This window comes from Meleagris gallopavo, chromosome Z (genome assembly GCF_000146605.3).
Source record: "Meleagris gallopavo isolate NT-WF06-2002-E0010 breed Aviagen turkey brand Nicholas breeding stock chromosome Z, Turkey_5.1, whole genome shotgun sequence".
Lineage (NCBI taxonomy): Eukaryota > Metazoa > Chordata > Aves > Galliformes > Phasianidae > Meleagris > Meleagris gallopavo.
Genome location: NC_015041.2, coordinates 63,076,039 through 63,098,012, shown reverse-complemented (window position 1 = coordinate 63,098,012; position 21,974 = coordinate 63,076,039). Strand labels below are relative to the sequence as shown.

The 21,974-nt window shown below is 43.8% G+C and overlaps 1 protein-coding gene across 2 annotated transcripts in view; it reads right to left on the bottom strand.

Moving 5' to 3' along the window:
* Window positions 1-914: 914 nt before the first annotated feature.
* The window catches only part of ELP1 (elongator complex protein 1), a 33,787-nt gene continuing 12,727 nt past the window's right edge, over window positions 915-21,974 (bottom strand). For both annotated transcript variants that reach the window (XM_010726180.2, XM_019610702.1), the window contains exons 13-36: window positions 21,169-21,351; window positions 18,628-18,734; window positions 18,043-18,146; window positions 17,198-17,251; window positions 16,993-17,098; window positions 16,294-16,409; window positions 15,517-15,590; window positions 14,814-14,892; window positions 14,465-14,544; window positions 13,533-13,673; window positions 12,100-12,185; window positions 11,369-11,517; window positions 10,332-10,455; window positions 9,804-9,901; window positions 8,460-8,661; window positions 7,091-7,152; window positions 6,594-6,656; window positions 6,393-6,453; window positions 5,690-5,803; window positions 4,897-5,008; window positions 3,539-3,666; window positions 2,975-3,129; window positions 1,978-2,056; window positions 915-1,112 (exon numbers count right to left, since the gene is read on the bottom strand). In XM_010726180.2, the coding sequence (XP_010724482.2) occupies window positions 1,021-1,112; window positions 1,978-2,056; window positions 2,975-3,129; window positions 3,539-3,666; window positions 4,897-5,008; window positions 5,690-5,803; window positions 6,393-6,453; window positions 6,594-6,656; window positions 7,091-7,152; window positions 8,460-8,661; window positions 9,804-9,901; window positions 10,332-10,455; window positions 11,369-11,517; window positions 12,100-12,185; window positions 13,533-13,673; window positions 14,465-14,544; window positions 14,814-14,892; window positions 15,517-15,590; window positions 16,294-16,409; window positions 16,993-17,098; window positions 17,198-17,251; window positions 18,043-18,146; window positions 18,628-18,734; window positions 21,169-21,351 (2,569 nt within the window). In that variant the 3' untranslated portion in view covers window positions 915-1,020. The remainder of the gene's footprint in view (window positions 1,113-1,977; window positions 2,057-2,974; window positions 3,130-3,538; window positions 3,667-4,896; window positions 5,009-5,689; window positions 5,804-6,392; window positions 6,454-6,593; window positions 6,657-7,090; window positions 7,153-8,459; window positions 8,662-9,803; window positions 9,902-10,331; window positions 10,456-11,368; window positions 11,518-12,099; window positions 12,186-13,532; window positions 13,674-14,464; window positions 14,545-14,813; window positions 14,893-15,516; window positions 15,591-16,293; window positions 16,410-16,992; window positions 17,099-17,197; window positions 17,252-18,042; window positions 18,147-18,627; window positions 18,735-21,168; window positions 21,352-21,974) is intronic.

Below are 21,974 nucleotides of genomic sequence, written 5' to 3'. Positions count from 1 at the left end.
AGAATACAGCTCGCAGGTCAGTGACAGGAAGTACCTTGCTGCTGCTGGCACTGTTTCAGCAGTCTATCCAAAAGGCTCTCGTCAAACTGAACGGCTGCTAGGCCAAAATCAACCAAGGGGAAGGAGAGGCAGGGAGGCTTCCTCCTGAAGCAGCACCCTGCCTGCTGAGTTTGTCCCCTTCCTCTGCTCCCAGGGCTGCTGCCGTTACTTCTCCTGTCAGACTGCAGAACTATTCAGTAAAAACTAGTTCTTAGGTGTTGATTTACACCAGCTTTCATCTGAAATGGTTCTGCGGTAACATGCAGAATATGCATGGTACAGCTGCTGACCTGCCAGTGCCATCAAGCAGATACTTAGGGCAGTATTAACTGTCTGTGTGCAGTGCTAACACCCAACCCCACTGTTACGCACATCCTCGTGTGCCCAAACCTCCTGCTGCAAGATCACTAGTGATGGCTGCTACTGCTACAGCGTTCACTCTGATGTGAACGCTGATTTTCCAATGAAAACCTCGTATTACCAGCAACCAACTTCAGAAGAGAAGACTTATTTGTTTAGCAACAGCAGTTTGCTATTAGCAAAGTTTGCTATTAGCAAACTGCTAATAGCAGTTTGCTATTAGCAAAACTATTAGCAGTTGCTATTAGCAACCTCACCTTACTGGTGAGGTTGCTAAATCAGGATGAACAGCTTAAAATATGGCCCATCTTCATCATCCACAGAGGAAGTGACAGCAGAGAACAGAACCCATGGAGCAGTGGGGGATTTGCTTCATCCAGAAGGCAGGGAACAGCAGTGGCAGAAGTTGGATTTAGCCAGCAATGCTCAGAGCCACACAGCCTGTTACTGCCCAACCTCACAAACAATGGGTCAAAGTTACATCAGTTGGAAGGATCATTCGCTTGCACAAGAGCCATAGGAACGCAAGGACAATAATGTTTTAATAAAGGTGTAATGAAAGCATATAATGAAAAGTAACATTTCACAGTCCATTGGGATTCCTTGACTTTTCATTATTCCTTATTCTGGAAATTCATTATTCCTCGACTGGAAAAGATGTAGCTTCCACTGTAGACTTTTATTGAGTTTTGGTGCAATGAGTAATTCTGAATCTGAAAGACAAAGATGACAAATGTCAGAATAGAGCAGTATGGTTTCCTCAGGATCTATCATCTAGTCAGCTTGCATCCTTTTCCATCAAAGAACACCAAAAAGTCTCAGACAGCATCGCCTTTCAGCAAATATCACCAGCCCACACTGAAGACTGCCCAGCAGGACCGCATGGAGAAATCGACCCCTTTGACAAATCAAGTCCCCTCTCTGCTCAGCGATATCGTTTGGAATGAAGAGCAACGGCTTGTGACAGAAAGCAGGACTCGGATCATTCATCAGCAGCTGGGACATCTCTGCTGTGTTGTTGCACTCAACAGCCAGCTAGAGCTGTGGGCCGTGCCTAAAAGGAGCCAGCCCAGCCCAGCCAAGCAGCAGTGGGTGGGTCACATCCAGGGGTTTGTTAGATTTTTTCCTGGCAGTTCCAGTACTAGGTGCAAAGCGGAAAAACAAATGGCATGTCTCTCAGCTTTAAAATTGTATCAGCTACAAGGGCTTCAAGGTGACCAAGCACCATGAAATCCTATAGACTCACCTGCTACAGAACCTGGATGAGGTGCCAGCATTGGACAAAAAGATAAATTCATAAAGTACAAGCAGAATGACCTGACACACCCTTATGAAAAGAGACTTCCAGTTCCCCCACAACATACAGAGGCTAAACACACAGAAAATCAGGAGCAGCACAACTCAGGAAGTAGTTTTAACACAGTGCATCAGAGCACACAAAACCTTATTAAGAAGGGTGCTCACTCTCCAAAAGGTGACACCATAACATAAAGCGAAACTCCTACAGATGAAAAAACTGCAATACTGCTGGCCACAATGGTGCTTCACAGCCACACCTAACCAGCAGCCTGTACCAACCTTGTACAGCAGGAACAACCATCCTCTTCTGCTGATAGGCAGCCATAATGCTGTTTGCAGTTGAATTGGGTCCCAGGACCTGTGGAGAAGCAAAACCCATGCTCAAACTGGCACAAAGCAAGTCCCAGAGTATGGATGTCTACACAGAAAACTGTTGACGAGAGTGGAAGCAGTTGGCTGCAGGAGATCTGAGTTTAAAACAATCACAAATATGGGATCAAAGCCCAGTAATGTCTCAGAAAAAACAAAGAAGAGGCAGAAATACGGAACTGCTGTGAGACAACTTCTCAAGACACAGGATCTCCATCTCAGCACTTCTTTCCTGTGCTTTAAGTGTCATGAATTGGCAGAATTACTTTCATTGCATGTACCAGCAACATTTAAAGTTCACTGGAGAGCCTCAGCATTCTACCACAATCAATGGTTTTAATCTGCCTGTGAGTGGGCAGATTAATCTCAGTTACAGAGAAGATACTGGGGAATAATTTGAGTTCACCTTGAGCGCTCAAAAAATATTTTGATATTTTACTTTGCAAGGAAACTAGTAGTATCCTTGTGATTTTCTACTTGTGTGAAGCTGAAGCCCACAGGTGTGACAGAACGCATCCACATGCAGAATACTCCTCATGATACACTGGTCCAGACTACAATGATCCATCTTTTTGCTGTTCATCTCATGACACTAAGGGTGGACAACCACTTTTCCATTACATAAAATTCCACGCTAAAATTCAACCACTTGGGCTATGAAATAAAAGAGTATTCCTCTGTTCCACAGGAAGCTGTATCTGTCATACGTTTCATGCTGCATAAATTTTGGAATTGGAAGGTACAGTGCTCCAATACACTGCACAGATCATTTGCCTAAACTCTGTAGGAAAGGGCAGACTTAGAAAGCCAGGGAAATATTCTGTACGCTTTACTGGAGACCGCAGAACACTACCAGTTACTTGATATTGTGCAGCAGACATTACAGGTAATGAGAACAAGTACAGACCGGGTTGAGAGAACTCTGCTGCAAGGCTGGAGTCCAGATTTCTGGGATTGAGGTCTCCATCAACTGCAGAACTTCTTCCAGGAATTGCTGCAGCCCCTCAGCCTGCTCATCAAAACCAAACAGCACAAGCTGTTTCAGAAGGACGTGTACGTCTCCTGCAGAAGGAGCAGAAACAAGCAATGGCACTTCACACAGGTGTGCTAAATAAACAGCAGTACTGCTCTGGTACCAAGGCACAGGAAAGAGCTGCAAATCAGAACTGGCTCTCCGCTCCTACCCAGATACTACAGTGCCCCAGTATAAATGTGAACCAATCCTGCCCTGGCACTGATAAGTCCTTATTTCTCTGCTCCCAGACTTCCAAAGGAGGAGAGCTCACACTGTTAGGTGCACCTCCCAGCAGAGGCCAATAAACCAAATCAAAGTCCACCACAGACAGCTTATGTACCATGAAGCTCCTCTCCCCAGCACACCCACTACGAACCAGAGGGAGCACAGGGAGCACGCTGCCCCAGTTGGCTGTGCTCTGAAGTCAGAGAGCAGATTAAAACCACCATATCATACCCTTCACAGAATCAACAGCACGGACATTTTCTCCCAGAATTTCCAGAAGGGCCATATCTTCAAAAGGACTCCCCTCTTTCAAGCTGTATCTCTTGCGCTCGGCCTTGCGGCGGTTCTTCGAGGATCGCCTAGGAAAGGAGGATGCTTGGTTTTACTGTGCACAGCACAGGCGAAGTCTGAAGGAAAGCCAACTCTTAAACTCTTCAGTTTAAGAAGGGGCTGCCTGTAGGCTGATATATCTGTGTGAGTCTTTTCAAAAGTACTCCACCAGCTTACTTTGTGGTCTGCAACATGACTCAGTAGCTGGGCTGGGAAGCTGCACAATCTTGTCTCCTCTGTGTTCCAGCAAGGTCAAAGCATTGGTCCAAGTACAGCGTCAGCTAAACTTCTGACAGTAGTCACTAGCAGTTGAACTTCACTTACAACTATTTGGAGTCGGAGTCTGCACTTGCTTTGGCACATTTTCTTTTCTGTTTTCTCCTCTATGTGTGCGCTAATACAGTTCAGCTCCTGATCCATTATTACAGGAAAGCAACTTCTTATCACGAGTCAGTAACTTAATGCCCCAATGTCATCTCACCCTGCTACGGACATGCTGAATATTAAGGTTGTATTTTCTTCCCATTTAATCTGAGCCACGGCCAGTGCCCTAAAAAGCCCACTTTTTCCATAACTGCACCTTTTCCACATTTCAGACAGGTAATTCAGAAGTCATTATCGCAGCTGCCTAATCCTGCAGCTTACATTAAAAGCGCTCAAAAGCAACAAAGAAACCCACTGTGGAAAGAGAATAGGTATACAATAATTGAATAACAACCCCCAATTAGGGTGATGAGGTGCTGGCACAGGCTGACCAGAGGACAGCCTGGGCAGCCTGAACTGGCGGGAGGAAACTCTACCCCTGACAAGGGGTTGGAACTGGGTGGGCTTTAAAGTTACTTCTAATCCAAACCGCTCCATAATTCCATTAACTACTAAAAATGCAAAACTTAAGACAAAGATAATAAGCCCTTTGCACAAGCTGTTAATGTTTGAGAAACTGCCCATTTCCTGTGCCAAGCATCCTACATTCAGCTATTCTGGCAACATATAGCCCGTTGCCTACAGAGACAGCCCCTGCAGCATCTGTGCTCACAGCCCCTCTGCTGGTCATTCTGCTCCTGCTGCACTACCAGCTTCTGGCATCTTCAGCTCCATCTCCCCCAGTAAGAATTAAAATAACCAAGAAACGCCTGCAATTAAAGCAGCTTCAAGACACTAACAGCTGCTCAAGGAGCATGCCAAACACGAGTAAGCTGCCCTCCCAAACAAAGGCTGATGCCACACCACCCACCATCTAATTTAAAGGCGAAACCTACGCTGATATTCTTGAATTGCTGTGTGAGTATCTGCTGCTCATGTCGCTGTGTGTCACAACACTGCTGGTTTCAGACAAAAGGTCAAATTCTGGGCAATACGGCGCTTCACAATCTGCAAAACATAACAACAATTGTCACAGTATGGGAAAAGCTCACAGTTATTCCAGGTTTTCCCCTTGGGTAATCTATGTACTTTCTGGAAAAGCAGCCTTGCAGATTCATTCTATCTGCTGGCACATTGGAACCTTAGGGCTCTGAAGACGACTCGGCCCACAAGAAGAAACAGAAACTGAGAGCACTGCTCTTCTGCCCTGGCAGGGACTGTGATTGTTAAACACCACAATCAGAAGAATGACAATCTCAGAGAAACAGATCTGGACCAGAACAGAACATTCTGCTTTTAGAAAATATCTCCAAGCCTGTGTAAGCTAGCAGATGAACGTGCAAAGTAGATTCTTAGCACAAAGGATGTGCTGAGCACTATCTAACACGGGTAAGCTGGCATTACAGAGACAATGCTGTCTCATTTTGAAGAGCTTTCAGTAGAGTTTAGCTTTTTTATCCCAGGAAAGCTGTGACACAGGTAGTACTGAAAATAAGGGCATCTTTATGTAAGAACGAGGTCAAATGAACTACAGTGAGAGTGCTGGGTGAGACAAACGCTGTTTCTACAGTCACCAGAGACACAAGAGCACAGCTGCACAAGGGTATATAGGAACCACAGAAAACAACCAAAGAAAAGATAATCACATTTACTTATACAGGAGAAAGCCATATGCATTTCAATACCAACCCTGCAGGCTCTCACAGGCCTTCTCCTTCAGTTCTCGGACCACTTGCAGGCGACTCTTACGACGCAGAAATGCAGTTTTCTGAGAATCTAGGAACATCAGCTGACTTTTCTGAGCTGCACAATATAAAAAAAAGCAAGTCCAAGATAAGAACACACAGATTTGTACGCAGGAGTCAGAAGAGCGTTTTTACACAAGGAGGCTAGGGGAGCACAGTCCTTCAAGAGCGTTGGAGATCAGCAGCAAAGCTGATAAAATAACCAGAGTGGAAAAAATTGGAAGCTTGTAGCACGGGAGTCACCAACTTAGATGCATCTGTGTATGGAATGAATTGAGATGCTTGCCACAACAAGCATCTCTGGAACAAAAGTCTGTTTCTGATACAGTAAGAGAGCGCTCTGTAGCCACGTGTCTTCACATTAATTAGGCCCAAGCTAAGCAAAATTCCTCAATTCATAGAACTCACTGCTGATAGCGTGAGAACAAAGAACATCCAATAATGATTAATCATCCTTTCGGGACCGAAGAGAGAATAAAGATATAAAATAACTGTTTCAGTTAACTGGGCAGCATCAGCTGGGTGCAATCAAAGCATCCTTCCACAGAGCTTCCAGTATTAGTGTGCTGTGGCTTTCTGCAGACCCAGTAAAAACTGTTTTTCACCAACAAAACACAAGCAAGTCTCAGATTCTTGCACATATTCACCTTCTATTATGGCAGGTTTGAAGTTGGTCTCCAAAATATCCAGTCTATCATACTTGTGAATCTGGGTCAGGAAAAGGAAATGAGGTATTATTCAAAAATGCAACCCACATTCCATCCCTGTTCCTGTATGCTAAAAAAAAGTATTTTCGCTTCTTGCAATCCAAACAGTATTTCTTGTTCTTGAGATATGAAATGCCTTACCAGTCTTAAAGCCTCCTCCCAGAAAGCCCCTTCTAAGAGTAGGATAACAGCCTCTTCATAGTCCTGTAAAGGAAGCGCAACCATGTGCTGCTACTGATGCTAGTAGCACACATTCAGGTAGCATCTGTTCAGATGTACACCTCTTTTCAGCAGTACTGGTCAGAACAGCACTGCTGTAACGGGTACTCTGAAGCACTAAAATTATAACATAAGGCTGAAATTAAAAATAAAAGTCTCTTTCTAAGGGGAAGGCCCTCTGGAACTAAGTCTTCTTTATTCCAGCACTCATGCTTCAGATCTCTGAATCAAAAGCCTTTCACACCAAAGCAGAGCGGAATACTTGGCAGCAGAGCCAGGTTTTCCATCCTTCCCCTGCTCACTGTACCACCTGGATCTGCTCTGTTCTCCCAACACTTCCATAACCAGCACACATTGAGCCAAATGAGGCACAGGAGAATAGAGGAAGAGAGGTACAGACAAGAGGGCAATTACACTACCTCAGTGTACTGCTCCACGAGCATGGCTGCCTCTGCATGCTTTCTCTGTTCAACCAGTTTTCCTACAAAAAAAGGTGGTGGAGTTCAGTTTTTCAGGAGCAGCTGAATTTTCTACTACAAAATTATAAAGCTAAAGAGCATTACATTCACTGCTGCACTTTCAATCTGCTTACATGCCTACTTAATTTGCCTGATAAAATAAGGGCTGCATGATACCACATCATCTGCCTGTTGCTTGTAAAATTGCTGGTGCACTCACTGCCACTTAAAGAACTTCTCCCCAGCAGTGTGAGATGCAAATCTCCCTAAGAGAAGGGAAGTAGGATGTAAACAGGAAATCTCTCTTGAAAGCTTCAGCACATCACATAGACTAGCTATCTGCTGGGAGAAAATTGCCTCCTGCTCTCTGAGGTACAGACAGGAAGCACCAAATCTGTGAGGTTCAGGACTTCCAGGTCCCTAAAGGTCAGCACCAGCTTTGTCACTGACCTCCGTGCTACAGTGTAAGACAGAAAGTGATGCACAGAGCCAGGAAAAAAGAAATAACTTGATCAAAGCAAGCTCATCAGCTTTATCTTCACCTCCTGCTAAATAACAGTTGTGATTTAAGAGATCCATTAGAAGAAGCATGAAGACATGAACTATTCAAATTGCATTTACTGACAGAAAAAAAGAAAATACTGAAATATCCAAATCTGGAAGACCAGTCCCAGCACACATATTCCCACTGTTTACGGGACGTTTCATAAACTCTGCTTCTGAGTAAGCTAAAATCAGGATGATGCTCTACTGGTCTTGCTGAAATAGATGCCAGGTCCACAACACATCTCATGCACACAGGGTGATGTTTCCTAGTGAGCACAAACTCTTAGACAAACTTCTTTTTTTTTTTTTCTTTTTTTTCCTGCAGTAGGAACACAGATTGCTTTGCAGATCCTGGCTACCAGCAGGAGTCAAGGAGCAAACATGAAGATGCATAACTGAATTATCCAACAGCCTTTAAGCTCTGTGATCATGCAGTATTTGTCAATGATGTCCAAAGGCCTCAGTCACGTTTGACACTGTAAGGAATCTCCGTTTACTGAGGCTAACCAAGGAAAAGGTTTGGTTTCAACAACTGGTTGCAAGGAGAGTGCAAGAACCAGTCAGTCTGGGGCAACCAAGGCCACACCTAGCTTAGCAACTTCTGGGTGCCCAGCATTTTTTGGTACCAGTGAGAAACAAAGGCAATGTGCAATCACACAAACCCTTTAAGAAAAACACTGCTGAAAACTGAGGTTTTCACTGATTTTCAGCAAAAAAATCACAATGAAGCAGAAATAAGAACAACCAGTTTAGGTTTGCACGCTTCTATCTTTTCAAAGCCTACCTGCCATGGTCCGTGCCAGGCTGGAAAGCTTCTCCTTTGTGTAACCTAGCCGAGAGGCCATGCACAGGGCTTGCTGCCAGCTGCCACTGCTCAGAAAGGCGTCCAGTGCTTTTTCAAAGATGCCAGCCCGAGCAAGTATCAGTGCAGCCTGTTCATAAAGCTGCTTCTGGATCAAATACTCCCCATATGCACTGCTGATGTCCTGTAAGGCAGGGACAAGAGAGAAGTAAGAAATGAGCTGTAGAGTCAGCAGCAGTCCTCCACTAGAAAGAATTATGTGGCCATCACACCGAAGTCTTTTTCTGCTCTTCCCTGAAGAACCTCCAGGCACAACGTTCCAACATTTCAAACTTTGTATCAGCCCCAGGGTTGATGATCAGCATATGCAGAAATTTCACACAGAGCTAAAGCAGAGGCCCCATAACGTACTTAACTTTCCAGGCTGGGAATACTACAGACTGCAGAAAATCAGCCCCTTCTTTCCTACTCAGATGAGTGAAGTTTGTGAAAAGATCTGTCCAAACAATGCCACTCCAGGAGTGAAAGACAAAGGATAATGCAGGCCCTACACAGGCTATTCAGAATCAATAGATGGAGCTTCCCTAGTCTTCTCAAAGCTCACAGTTTCTGTTAGTAAGGGGATGATGGATTTGAATGCAACAATACAGAAGGAATAAAGAAAGTCTCCATCAGGCCAGAGCCACCGGAGCCATCCTCAACAGGAGAATCCTTTTCACACTCACTTTGTTGCAAATAGACAGTTTCTGCATCTCCCCTCTTATTTCTTCAACTGCTTTTATAAAGGCTTGTTTGTTCTATATTTACATAATCTAAATTAAACTAATTTAAATGCATTCATTTGTATTTTACCTTAGCTTTGAATGAGCTACAGTTCTTCAGTAGCACTGAAATCTACAATGGACCCTATAGTCTATCTAGAAGAACTGCAAGCTCTTAAGCACTCTCCAGAAATGTCTACACACAACAAAATGTCTCTGTGCAACCTGCAGTGCCACAGAGAAATCCTGTATCACAAACACCAAGACTAGCATAGCACAAGACAGCACAGCAAACATCAGACTCCCAGGTGCTGTCCTGGACATGGGATCGAAGAAATAACAGTCACCCTCTTGATGCCCAGACATTGCAGGCTCAGTACTGAGGGTAATTCCCTGTATTACGTTGGAGAAAGGTCTCAGACAACACTGAAACACCCTGCAGAACTTGAAGGCAAGCAGCCGTTGTCTCATTTCTGCCCTCCCTCACTCAAGGTGCTGGAGATATATGTAAACACATCTGAGAGAATTAAGAACCTGCACACTGCAGGGTCACCTGCTTACACACCTTGTACTCCTGGGTGCTGGAGGGATACAGCTTCAAGGCTTCACAATATAGACTCTGATCCTTCACCAAGTTCAGAAATTCAGAGAAGTGTTCAGGACCTGTAGAAATACTTTAATTCTTACAGAGACAAAATAGAAAGCAATGCCTCTTATAGCCCCCAGGCAGTTACTGCAATAACAAGCAGTAAACCCAAGCTTGCGTATGAGAGCAACAAATACACCTCTTCTGCCACTGTAAATCCCAGGGATTCGCTTCCTTAAGGTCTGCTTCACTTTTGCCAACAGTGTCAACAGAGGAAATGTCACCTTCAGACAAGAAAACAAGACTTGTGCTTCATGATTAAAGGGCAGTAGACACCACTCTCCCTGCCTTAAGCTGCACTCAGAAACCACAGAGCACATGAATTACGGGGAGAGGAAATGACCTGGTACAATCCTTCTCTTTCTTCCCCCAGTAGGTACTCCAAACTAAAAAAAAGCCACACTGCAGAATTTCTCCTTAAATACACTGCATGTGCAGAACACATACCACATTTGCTGAGATGTCCAAGAGCTTTGGTGTATCTCTTCAAGTATTTGTCTATTGTGTATCGCTGATAATTGGTTTCCATTTTCCGGAGAGTATTTAAGAAGGGTAAGTATTCTTTTGGGTCCTGTGAGGAATAAAAACTGTGATTCAGTTAGAGAAGACCCTTAAGCATCGCCATCTTCACCAGTAGACAGTCCAATATTTGAATTTATGTGAGAGGCTTTTTCTTTAAATGTAAGCTACATTAAAGAATACGTATTAGTAAATTACCAAGCTCAGATGGACTTCAGAAGTAACCAAAGACTGTTGCCCAGGCTGGATGTGGCTGTGGGCAGCCTGGTCTGGTGGCTGGTGACCTTGCACACAGCAGGGGGGTTGAAACTGGATGATCACTATGGCCCTTTTCAACCCAGGCCATTCTATGAATCTATTAAAATTCAAGTCTGTCTATACAATATGTATCACATCAAAAATTGTTCACTGTTAGCTACTATCATGTATAAATTTACAGCTGTAAAATAGATTGGTGTCTTCCATTCCAGAAGTCATAAAAATCACATTTCTGTTAATATGAGCAGTATGTTTCAGTTGGTGGGTAACAGGCCCTGTGGTAACCTCAGAAAGCTCTGTAAAGACCCTTTGGAAAAGATTTCAAACTATGCACACTGCAACATACTCAAGTATTGTAGCCACTGCTAACTAAGTAAAAATGAAATGGGCACAGAATTGGAAACATAATGCATGCAGGCACAACACCTTAGATCACAGTCCTTCCCAGCTTGGCAGTGCTGCTCTAAAAAAGCCCTATTTCACCTCGAGTATGACCAAATTTCCTAAAATGCTCTCAACAGGTGATAATAGAGGCAAAGGTACGCCACGTTCCTAGCATCATGCCAAACACATGCAGGACTTTTGTGTGTGACTGAAATGCTGCTTGGCAGAAAGCTACAACTAGCAAAACGTGTGGTCTGATTCACAGGCTACAAGGAACCTTTGGGAATGTAGAAAAATGATTAACTGGAACCATAAGCCAAGACCTTTTGAGACTTCTCTGCCACCATGATGACTAAATCAAAGTCATACGTGCCCAGGGAATAATCATACAATTCGTTGACATCCACAAGGAAAAGCAGGTACTTTAGTGCTTCCTCTGCACTCACAGCTCCAACATTTGGAGAAACGTTCTCTGTAATAGGAGAATAAAGCATGAGATTTCATTATTATTAGTGGAGCCCTGGCCTAAGGCAGGGATGCAATGTATAGCATGTACTTAACTGCATAAAGACCATCAAATTAATGGCTCATTCTGTCTTGTAGGAGAGTGTTACTTGGCTGTTTGCAGAGGCTTTCCCAGGCAACTTCAAGGACTCAGCCGAGCACAATAACTTTTGAAATGTGCAATAGTGACAAGACAGAATTAACAGCAAAGAATGAAAAGTAAAATTTGCCAGATGAAGATACCAGGACCGAGAATAGGGAATGCCTATTTCATGCTGGGAGAAATGGAGTTCTGAAATGGAGAACAGCTCCAGCTCTGGGCTATTTGCTGCCATTCCTACATGAAAGGATTAGCTACATGAAAGGGCAAATACAACATTTTTAGCTGACAAACTGCTGTTTCATTAACGGCAGTTTCAGAGACATTTGTTTTCTGACAGCCTCCACAAACAGCCATGTTAAAATAACTTCCAGGTAAATTATGCTAACAACGTAAGCTCCTGCAAACTCCACACATTTTCAACACACTTTTGCATTCTTGATACAACACCTCGAAGATTATGAACCTTCTGGAGAGCAGTTTCCAATTCCGGAGGATTTTTCTTCACGTGTGCTGTCAGTATTGAGAGGCAGTATCTGAAGAAAACAGAAGCAGTAAATGAAAAAGTGGGACAGCAGAAAAACTGCTTCTTCCAATTTTAGCATATACTACGCGAGGTCTAGTTTACATTGAAGAAGAAGTTCAGATGGAGATTCAAGAACTGGATCCAGTGAAAGATACCCCTGCCCAACGGCAGAGGGGTAGGATTAGATAATCTTCATAGGCCCCTGCCAATCCCAACCATTCTCTGAAAATAAACTTCTCAGTTTCTAAGCTTTCTCAAAGAAAGCAGGAAAAGGTAAGAGAACAGAATGTATAGATTTTTGTTTTATTTAATTTAGCATGTTTCCCTTAACGTAACACAGCACTGAAGGTGTGTTTTGAGTAGAATAAGCTTTTTTCCCATGCCAGACAACATAAATGGAGAGAAAAAAACCCTCTGAAAGCTCAGTAGCTGGCCACAATTTTCCAGATCAAATCTTGGTATGAAAATGGTCTTTTCTTGTAAAGGAAGGGAAAGCTTTTTTGGAGCTTATTTACACTTTGATATGCTTCTCATGTACTATTTCAAAATAGGTTTCCTAAGTTTTCAGGTAAGTTTCCTAGCTAATGGTATAGCTTGTTCACCAAAACTGTTTGACATAAGCTGTCTAAATGTTCAATGTTCAGCAGCAACCCACTGTCCATTGCTTCTCTATCCACTGTTTCACACATAAGCTATCCATGGTTTAGCACTTTCCTTCACTAACCACCGCTACGATCCTAGTTTCCCACCCCATCTAGGCTTGATTCATCCAAGAAGGGTGGTGACAGAAAGGTAACCGTTCTGAAATACAGAAGAAGATACACAAAAATAGCTCAGTCTCGGACAGAACAGCTGAGATTTTTCAGAGAGGCCATCTGCTCCCTAAAGCAAAGGTGTTTAAGAAGGTAGATTTGGTACTTAGGAACATGGTTTTGTGGGCAATACTGGTGGTTGGTGGATGGTTGAACTAGATGATCTTAGAGGTCTTTTCCAACCTTAACGATTCTCTGATGTCCCTGGGGTGATAACCTTGCTCACATCTCCCATCCTCCACGCTACACAGAGCGTTCGTACACTGGGTTTGTTTTTAAAGCCCCTGCAGGCCTCCTGCCTCTATTACTTGAATAATTATGGGAAAACATGTTTTACTATCTGATGAGTTTTCTGGACACAGTACTTTTCAGAAGACCATCCTCAGAAAGCAAAAGGTATGGCTACATAAGTTTTGCAGAGCACAAGTTCCCCTCAGGGGATCCAAAGCAAAATAACTGATCTTAAGGACAGCTTCCCTTTTCTGTAAGTGATTTAAAAGAAGTCTCTCCGATCGTGCCCTCACCCACAATAAGAAAATGCTCACTTTTGGGGGTCAATGCACTCCATGGCAACTCTCATCACATCACATATGAGGTTCACTTTTTTCTGTTCAGGTTGCTGATGTGGTTGATCATTACGGCTACTGCTCAGAGATGGGTACATAGTCTTGGTGAAGTCTTCATCTCTACATAAAAACATACACTGTGAATACTAGTGTGGTTCCTAATCTAGCTCAGAGCAGAGACAATAATATTAAAACCTGCAGAAGGTAACTACTCAACAAAATGGCTTGTAAGTCATTCAGTACAGACACAAAACGCGACATTATGACAAAGCTCTCCAACATTTCTCACCCATCTGAATTGACTCTCAACCAAAAGAGGCACTGAAGAACATCTAGTCAGAACTACCACAATTTACAGAATTCAGAAGGCTATCTGAGTATTCTACTCAATCGACTGTGGAGATGCTGAGCACAGAGCACTTTTGAAAATTAAGCCATGTGCTTTTACTTCCAGATAAAGATTTAAGGTCAGGTCAAAACTGAAAATAAAACAGAGTAGCTGAGTGGTAGCTCCAGCTCTCAAACAATTATGTACTTCAACAAGCTTGAAAAGCCCTGAAATTGTGAATGCTTTAAAGCCTCTTGTCTTGACAGCCAGTAGGCTGTCTTGCCCCTCTTTATGGAGGCACAGAACATTCTCTATTCACATTTACCCTGGTAGAGCAAAACAGAAGACAAGCCAAAGCACGCAGTGTCCTGATCCTTTACTGGAAAAATCTAATGACAGCCTGCAAATATGAATTCTCAAAAAGACACACTGGAACTATTCATCTTACTTGAATTTTTATGACCCAACATGCCAGACTTCAGATTGAATCATTCCACTCAGACTGAAGAGCTGCCAATATTTTGGTGAAATAATCCACCACCACTGATTACTTGTTAGCTTCCATTTGCAGAACTATACTCACTTCAGTTCTGTGAAAAACAAGTTGATATAGTTCACAGAATCTATTTGCTTGATAAAGGTTTCTATATTTTCCAGAAACACCTGAAAATGAACAAGAGTATTACCACTGTTATTCTGAAAAAGTACATTATTTACAGGAGCATGTTCAAAGACCTTATCAGAATGGGCAGCCTGGCCTAGTATTAAATATGGAGGTGGCCCTGGATGAGGCAGGGGAGTTGGAGGTTGATGATTCTTGAGGTCCCTTCCAAATCCAAGCCATTCTATGATTCTATGAATGTTCAGCATGAAAGAATCCCACCAGTCTGGATAAATATGAAAAAGAACACCACAGAACTGGGTATACTTGCCTTGGGATTGTGGTCATAGAGAAGATTGAGGTTGATTCTCAGCTTCCTCATACACTGAAATGCTTCCCTGAACATAAGCCTAAGGGGAAGAGTCAAACAGGATAGTTTACATTCTGGGCAGGTACAATACCCACAAATAGAGGTAACTGACCAGAGGTGATCACAGAGCCAACTGGAGGGGAACAACAGTCGAGGCAATAAGCCATGTAAACTGCTCTCCAGAAAAAAATGTGCAATGCCAATTCTGCTCACTGCCAGCCTCTGCAGTGAAACAGACCAGCAGCTCATGCTGGGAAAGTGAGACAGGCACTGGTTCCTCATTCCTGTCTTAGAAAAATACATTTGAATCTCATGGACCAAATTCTGTTTCAGAAAACTTGAATGTGAAGTGATTAAACAAACACAATATGAAAAATAGCAAGGTAAATCATGAAATCATCAAGGTATCTGGAGAAAGGAACTAAGCAAGATCTCTCCCACCCACATAGTCTCAGCAAACAAGCCCTTCAGTGATGAAGTGTAAGGCAGTACAGCCAAAAACTAGACTGGTAGCTGGTGATCCTAGAAACTGTTTCACTCCTAGTGACAAAGACAGTTATTTTCAGACTAGTCTCCCACCAACCTGCAGCAGAGGATCAGCCAGCCAGCTGCTCAACAGCTCAGAATGGGTTAGGGAAGACCAGAGAACACTGGTGCCATTTACCTGTCTAGCCACTTTCGAATCTGGGCAAGAACCAGAGCTCGATGGTGAACAGTCTCCAGATTTCCTCTTGGCATCTACACCAAAAGAAGATCCACACATTTATTTATTTGTAGCTACTCTGCCTACATGAAAGGCAAAGTGAGGGCAGGCTTGCTGCTACTTGCAGGTGACACAGGCCTATTTTTTCACTTCAAAGGACAATTCAAATGAACATGGAAAAATATGTGAAAATTGATTCAGCTTAAAAACTTTCCTTCCTCAGAAGATTGGACTCCACTCAATAGGACGACACTGAGAGTAGTCTGATCTAACTTTCATGTTAGTGGTGCATTAAGGAAGATGTCAAACTACAGACCTCTAGAGATGCACTTCAACAAAATCCTTCTCTGCGAGCTTGCGCTGATTCTCACAGTGAGCACAGCTCTCCAAACTCAGTTCCAAGTGTAATGGAGAGCTTCTTCATTTAAGAAGTGGGTCTGAGATTCACAGGAGAGGCCATAACAAATACTATTACACTACCTCTGCCATAGGAATTTGAACAGTACTCCCCACTTCACTGCATACTCAGTTGCCCGTACTGAATCTTAACTCCCAAAGCCATGCTCAAAACCACTCCTTATCTAGCTAGGCAGCTGGAGATTGACACTGAGCTGGAAAAGAACAGGAGAGCAGCCCTGCAGCACTACATGCATTATTTGCAGTCTGACCAGCAACCTGCTGAGACAACCCTTGTACACACAGACAGGAGACCTCAACAGACATGAGCAGAGCACTGACCTGAAGTACAACCTTTGTGTCCTGAGGTACAACAGTGATGATACGTGATCCTCGCTCCACCTTGCGCAAGGTCTCGTTGTTGGGGGCTGCAACACTGCTCAGGGCAACCTGAAGGGCTGAAGATAGCACAGTTATCAGCATCCACGCAGACCACAGCACAGCGCTACCCAGTCAGGCTTTCATACATAGCTCTGCGACCTTGTACCAGCTCAGTCAAAGATATTCTGAATGGCTGCTGACAGGTTGAGGGCCATTAATGCTTCATGCATCAGAAGAGAGAAAGAGGGAAAAGTGTATAGCACCAGTAAGCTGTCATCGGACTTCTCCTGAGGTCCCCACCTCCTTCACAGTCAGATACTACCAGAAACTCTTTCTGTTGGGACCCATTCTCACCTTTCTGGGACCCACACACCTTTGAAGAACAGAGAATGTTTTCTTTTTTTGGCTCTGAAGGTGAGAGATAGAACAAAGGGACAACTTTAAGACAAAACCTGCTACCTGGGAGGAGTGCATGATTTTTAATGTCCCTTGTGCTCCTTGCTATCTAACAGACTTTTAAGAACAGCTCTCCACCTCTGTTAAGTAGCTGTTCTGAGTGACCCAAATAAGCAGGTTTGGATACAAAAAACTGAGATACATTGCAGTCCCAAAACAATGGCCATGAGCTGCCAGGAGCAGGCAGGCAGAAGTGGTGTTTACCTTTCACTGACATATTCTTCAAACAGAAGCACTGACAGGTGTGGGAGTTGGTCGTCACCAACAAAAACTCATTGTATGTTGCAAATGAGGTGATGTTGGATGCAACCTGCAGAAAAATAACTACTTTTATTTCTGTTTGAAGCAGAACAGGACAAATCTTTGGCAGAGAAAAAGGGGATGGAATGAGGGGAAAACATGTTGGTACCTCAGTGTCATTAACGAAAAACCGACACCGATCTGTGAGGCCCAAGATCACCTCCTGTAAACAAAAAGGATGACAAGCATAAGTCTCACAACCTCCAGTTTCACCACGCTGGCTCCCAATGGATTCAAGTACCTTCTGATTAAGTATCAAGAACCTCACATGAATTACCTAGAGGAATTGAAAGGAAATCATGCAACCAATATATCTGGAAGCTAAGTATTTCTAAACACTCTTAGCTGGAAACCCAGCTTGGTTTACCCTGTCACACAAACAGCACAGTAACAAAACATGCAGAAGCCACACCAGAACATTCAGTTTGCGTTTCTTTTCAGCAGCTTTTGGTCCAAAATTACAGAGAATAGGAGGACAAAACAACTCCATACAACCTTCACCTGGATACTCACTGAAGGAAAGAAAACCTGAAAAAAACAGCAAAACAGCTCGCTACAACAGTTTAAGGAATGTCTACCAAGAAATCATCACTAATAGGAAAAACAGTAGTTGTTTATCTCCAATAAAACAGTACAGCCATATTTGCTAATATGATAACATCAGATAAAAGAGAGCAAAATGCTAATTTCATAGAAAGCGTGGTAGTGACAGCTGGAAATCTTAAAAATGAAATTTCTTGTTCTTAAACGACATTGTTTATTATATTAACAGAAAGAGAAGATTCACTTTTAACTGCAAATCATCAGAAATGCTCTAGAAAAAAAAAGGAAATATATGCTCTCAGCTCTGTGTAGCAACTCATAAAGAACAGAGTTGAGAAGCAGAGTATTATGGTGTATATCTGATGCAGACAGCAACTCACTTGGGAAGTGAGACTGCTTAGTCTTACTTACTTCACCACCAATCCTTGTGATAGAAGTCTGCATGCAAAGGTGAGGGAACTGGAGAGCACAGCCACTGCTAGTCTGCCAGGGCTCAAGAACTGGAGTAGAAGCCTCTAAAAAGCAAAGATCAGATAGTTTTCCAATCAATCATAGATCTAGACGTTACAGCCACATATCATAAATCCCAAGAAAACTACATCTGGGAATAAGCTACAGTATCTAACAGAGAGAAGAGGAATGCTGACGTATGTCCCAGATAACAGCAGAAACAATGCTGGAAAACTTCCAGGGCTCTGCAGCACTTTTATTCCACTACATATTGTGAAGTGCCAATGGGGTGGCAGTCAATCATCTCTCCTAGCGGCTCTAAAACAATCATGTGCTTTTCAAATCACAAAGTCAGCTATCATTATCAGCAGCAGTTAAGTGCTTTTAAAAAAATCACTGATTTTCATCAATTTCTATGAGCAGAGAGAACATGAAATAGCGCATCAACTACCCATTGTCAGTGCAAGACAAATTGTCGTTGAACCTCTTAACACATTTTTAACTAATTTTACCTCAGTCCAAGCACCTTCACAGAGTTTAGCTTACCCCAGAGATATTTCAGGATCCGTCTATCAGCCAGCTGCAGAGCTACAGTTTTCGTCACGGGGCTGCAACACAGTGTGATCACCTCTCCAGCTACAGACAGAGACAACCTGGAAGAAGATAAAGAAGACACAGAATGTCAGAGTAATTGGAGATTCAGAGTAATCGCTGAACAATTTAGATTAAAAGGGACATTAAAGCTCATCCATTTCCAAACCCCGGCTTACAGGCTGGGTTGCCAACCTCCTGACCAGGCTGCTCAGGGTCCCATCCAACCAGGCCTTGAACGCCTCCAGGGATGGGGCACCCACAGCTTCTCTGGACAACCTGTTCCACAGACTCAATACCTTCTGAGAAAAAAAAAAAAACAACTTTCTCCTAAGATCTAATTAAATCTTTACTCTTTTAGTTTAAGCCTGTCCCCTCTTGCCCTGTCGCTATCTGCCCATGTAAAACGTCAACTTCTTTCCTGTTTACAAGCTGGAAGTACTGGGAGGCGACAGTGAGGTTTCCCTGGAGCTTTACCTTCTCAACAAGCCCAGCTCCCTCAGCCCTTCTTTGTAGGACAGGTGCTCCGGGCCTCCCATCAGCTTAGTGCCCCTTCTCTGGACCAGCTCCAACAATCCCATGTTTTTCTTATCCTAGGGGCCTCAGGCCTGGATGCAGTAAAGCAGGTAGAGCTTTTACAGGGTCACACAAATGGGGGGACAATCACCTCCTTGGCCCAACTGGCCACCTCTCTTCTGATGAAGCCCAGGATACAGGCGGTGTTCCAGTGCTGCAGGAATGCACTGTCAAGCTTTTCACCCAGCAGGACCTCCAAGCTTCTCTGAAGGGCTGCTCTCAAATACTTCTTCCAGTCTGCACTCACGTCGCAAACTGCCCGGACCTAAGTGCACTTGGCCTTGTTGAACCTCACGTTCATGTGGGCCTACTTTTCAAGCTTATACAGGTCCTTTGGGTGACATCCCTTCTTTCTATTGTATCACTTGCACCACTGAGTTCTTAGTGTTGTCAGCAAACTTACTGAGGGTGAACGTCTCGCTTTCCACGTCACTGATAAGATGTCGAAGAGCCCCAGGCCCAAAAAGGACCTCTGAGGGACACCACTCACTGAGCTGTCGATCAAAACCCTTTGTCTGCAAACATCCAATTGATTCCTTAGCCACTGAATAATCAACTCTTCAAATTATTCTCTCTAATTTGGAGGTAAGCATGTGGCGAGGGACCACGTCAAAGGCCTCGCAGAAATCCAGGCAGATGGTATCAATTTCTCTTCCTTTGTCCACTGATGCTGCCACACTATCACAAGCTAACTGGCAAGGAATAATCTGCCTTTGGTTAAGCTGTGCTGGCTGTCTCACATCACCTCCATGTCTCATATGTGCTCTAACATAGCTTTCAGGAGGACCTGTCTCATTATCTTCCCAGTCACAGATGCGAGGCTCACTGCTCTGCAGTTTCCTGTGTCTTCCTTCCTTCTTTTGTTTAAATTCGCAATGACATTTTCCTTTATCCTGTCACTGGAGACTTCAGCCATGACTTTTTGAATATGATGGAGAGCGGCTTGGTAACTACATCCCCAGGCTCCTTCAGGACCCTGGAATGCATGTCTCTTGGATTGCTTACAACCTGCCACCTTGTTTTCCCAGCAGACATCCAGATGGCAGCTGAGATCCTCCAACAGGATGAGATTCTGTGAATGCAATGCTTCTTGCAGATGAAGCAAGAAGACCTAATCAACAGGCTCCTCTTGATCAGGAGGCCCACAGTAGACCCCAACTACCAACATCCTTTATCAGTCTGGTCCAAGATTTTTACCCACAAGTTCTCAACCTGTTCATGGCCTGCTTTTCAGAGGCAGCTCTTTGCAGTCTATTCATTTCTTAACACAAAGGGCAAGTCCTCTGCCCCTCCCTCCTTACTTCCAGATCTGCAGCACAGATCTGCATCTTATTCATATAAATCCTTTCATCCTCCTTCTTTTCTCTTTTCACACCTATGTCAGATGAGATGGGCAAAGAACAGCACCAACAACTTGAGTCAACAGGCATTTGCTTAACAGTGCTAGCCACCGTCTGCATACTTATAGCATGTATATATGCAAATTACCCTGCTTTTGCTGTGTGAGTGCTAAGAAAAGTGACTCTCAAAACCTCATCCATTTGACTTTCCTTCTGCACAAAGCCCAGCAGTAGAGGACAGGAATAACAAGGGCTACCAGTACTCTCTAGACAGTGCTAATGGTGGATAAAGGGTAGAATAGAGAAATTCAGTCTCAAAGTTCAAAAGATTGGACTTCAGACAAAGGAGCAGAGGTATCCTGTTACTGACACAGGCATGTTAGCACACCACATCTTGTCAAGTTGGCTGTGGGCACTGGGACTACATGCATAATAGGCAGTTTCATTAGTTGTTTTTAACTCCTGCAGGAAGACAGACAAGCCCACCCCACAGCCTCCAGGACACAAGAGACTTAATTTCCTCCAAACCCTGTCCAGAGGCGCTCTCAGATTTCACCCATAACTGGCAGATCTCTAGTACCGTAAATTGAGGTGCTCTTCCTCAGCTCCAGTTACGTGAGGTGCCGCAGTGAGATGGTGAAGGACAGAGCGGGCAGCTTGCTGATCCTGACCAACCACCACGAAACTGTCATCTGGCAGCCAGGTCAGGAAACGGAGCCCCAGAGGATTCATCACCTCATTGGTGTTGCAGCCTAGATCAACTCTGTCATGAAATAAAAGAGATGGGAAGCAAGTAGAACCTGATTTCAGTAGGCAACATCAAGAACCACACTGCGGAAGGCCGAGGTCTTATAATAGAGTAAAAATTACAGTAGAACAAAACAGTTCACGTTGAAGGGACCTCCAAGTATCATCCAGTCCAACTGCCTGACCATTTCTGGACTAATGAAAAATTGAAGTGTAAGGGCATTATTGAACAGCCCGGGTTGCAAGGGATATTAAAGATCGTCTAGCTCCAGCCCCCCCTGCCATGAGCATTATCTAAATGCATTTTGAACAGTGACTGGCACAGGGCATAGACCACCTATCTAGGAAGCTTTTCCAAGTGTTCTGACCACCCTCATGCTAACAAAATTTTTCCTGATGTCTAATCCAAACCTTGTGTCACTTTCTGTCCCTTTCTGTGCTCTGTCTCTTTCTCATCCCAGTGTTTCTCACTATATCCCTCTATCCAACTGGCTGCTCGCTTCTCCCATTCTATATCCACCTGACCTGCTCCCCAGCCATACTTTTCCTTGCTCCATTTCTCAGTCCTCCTGCCCACCATTGGTGATACTTTCTTCCTCCATCTCTGCCTTAAACTCGATCTTTCTCTATCTCGATCCC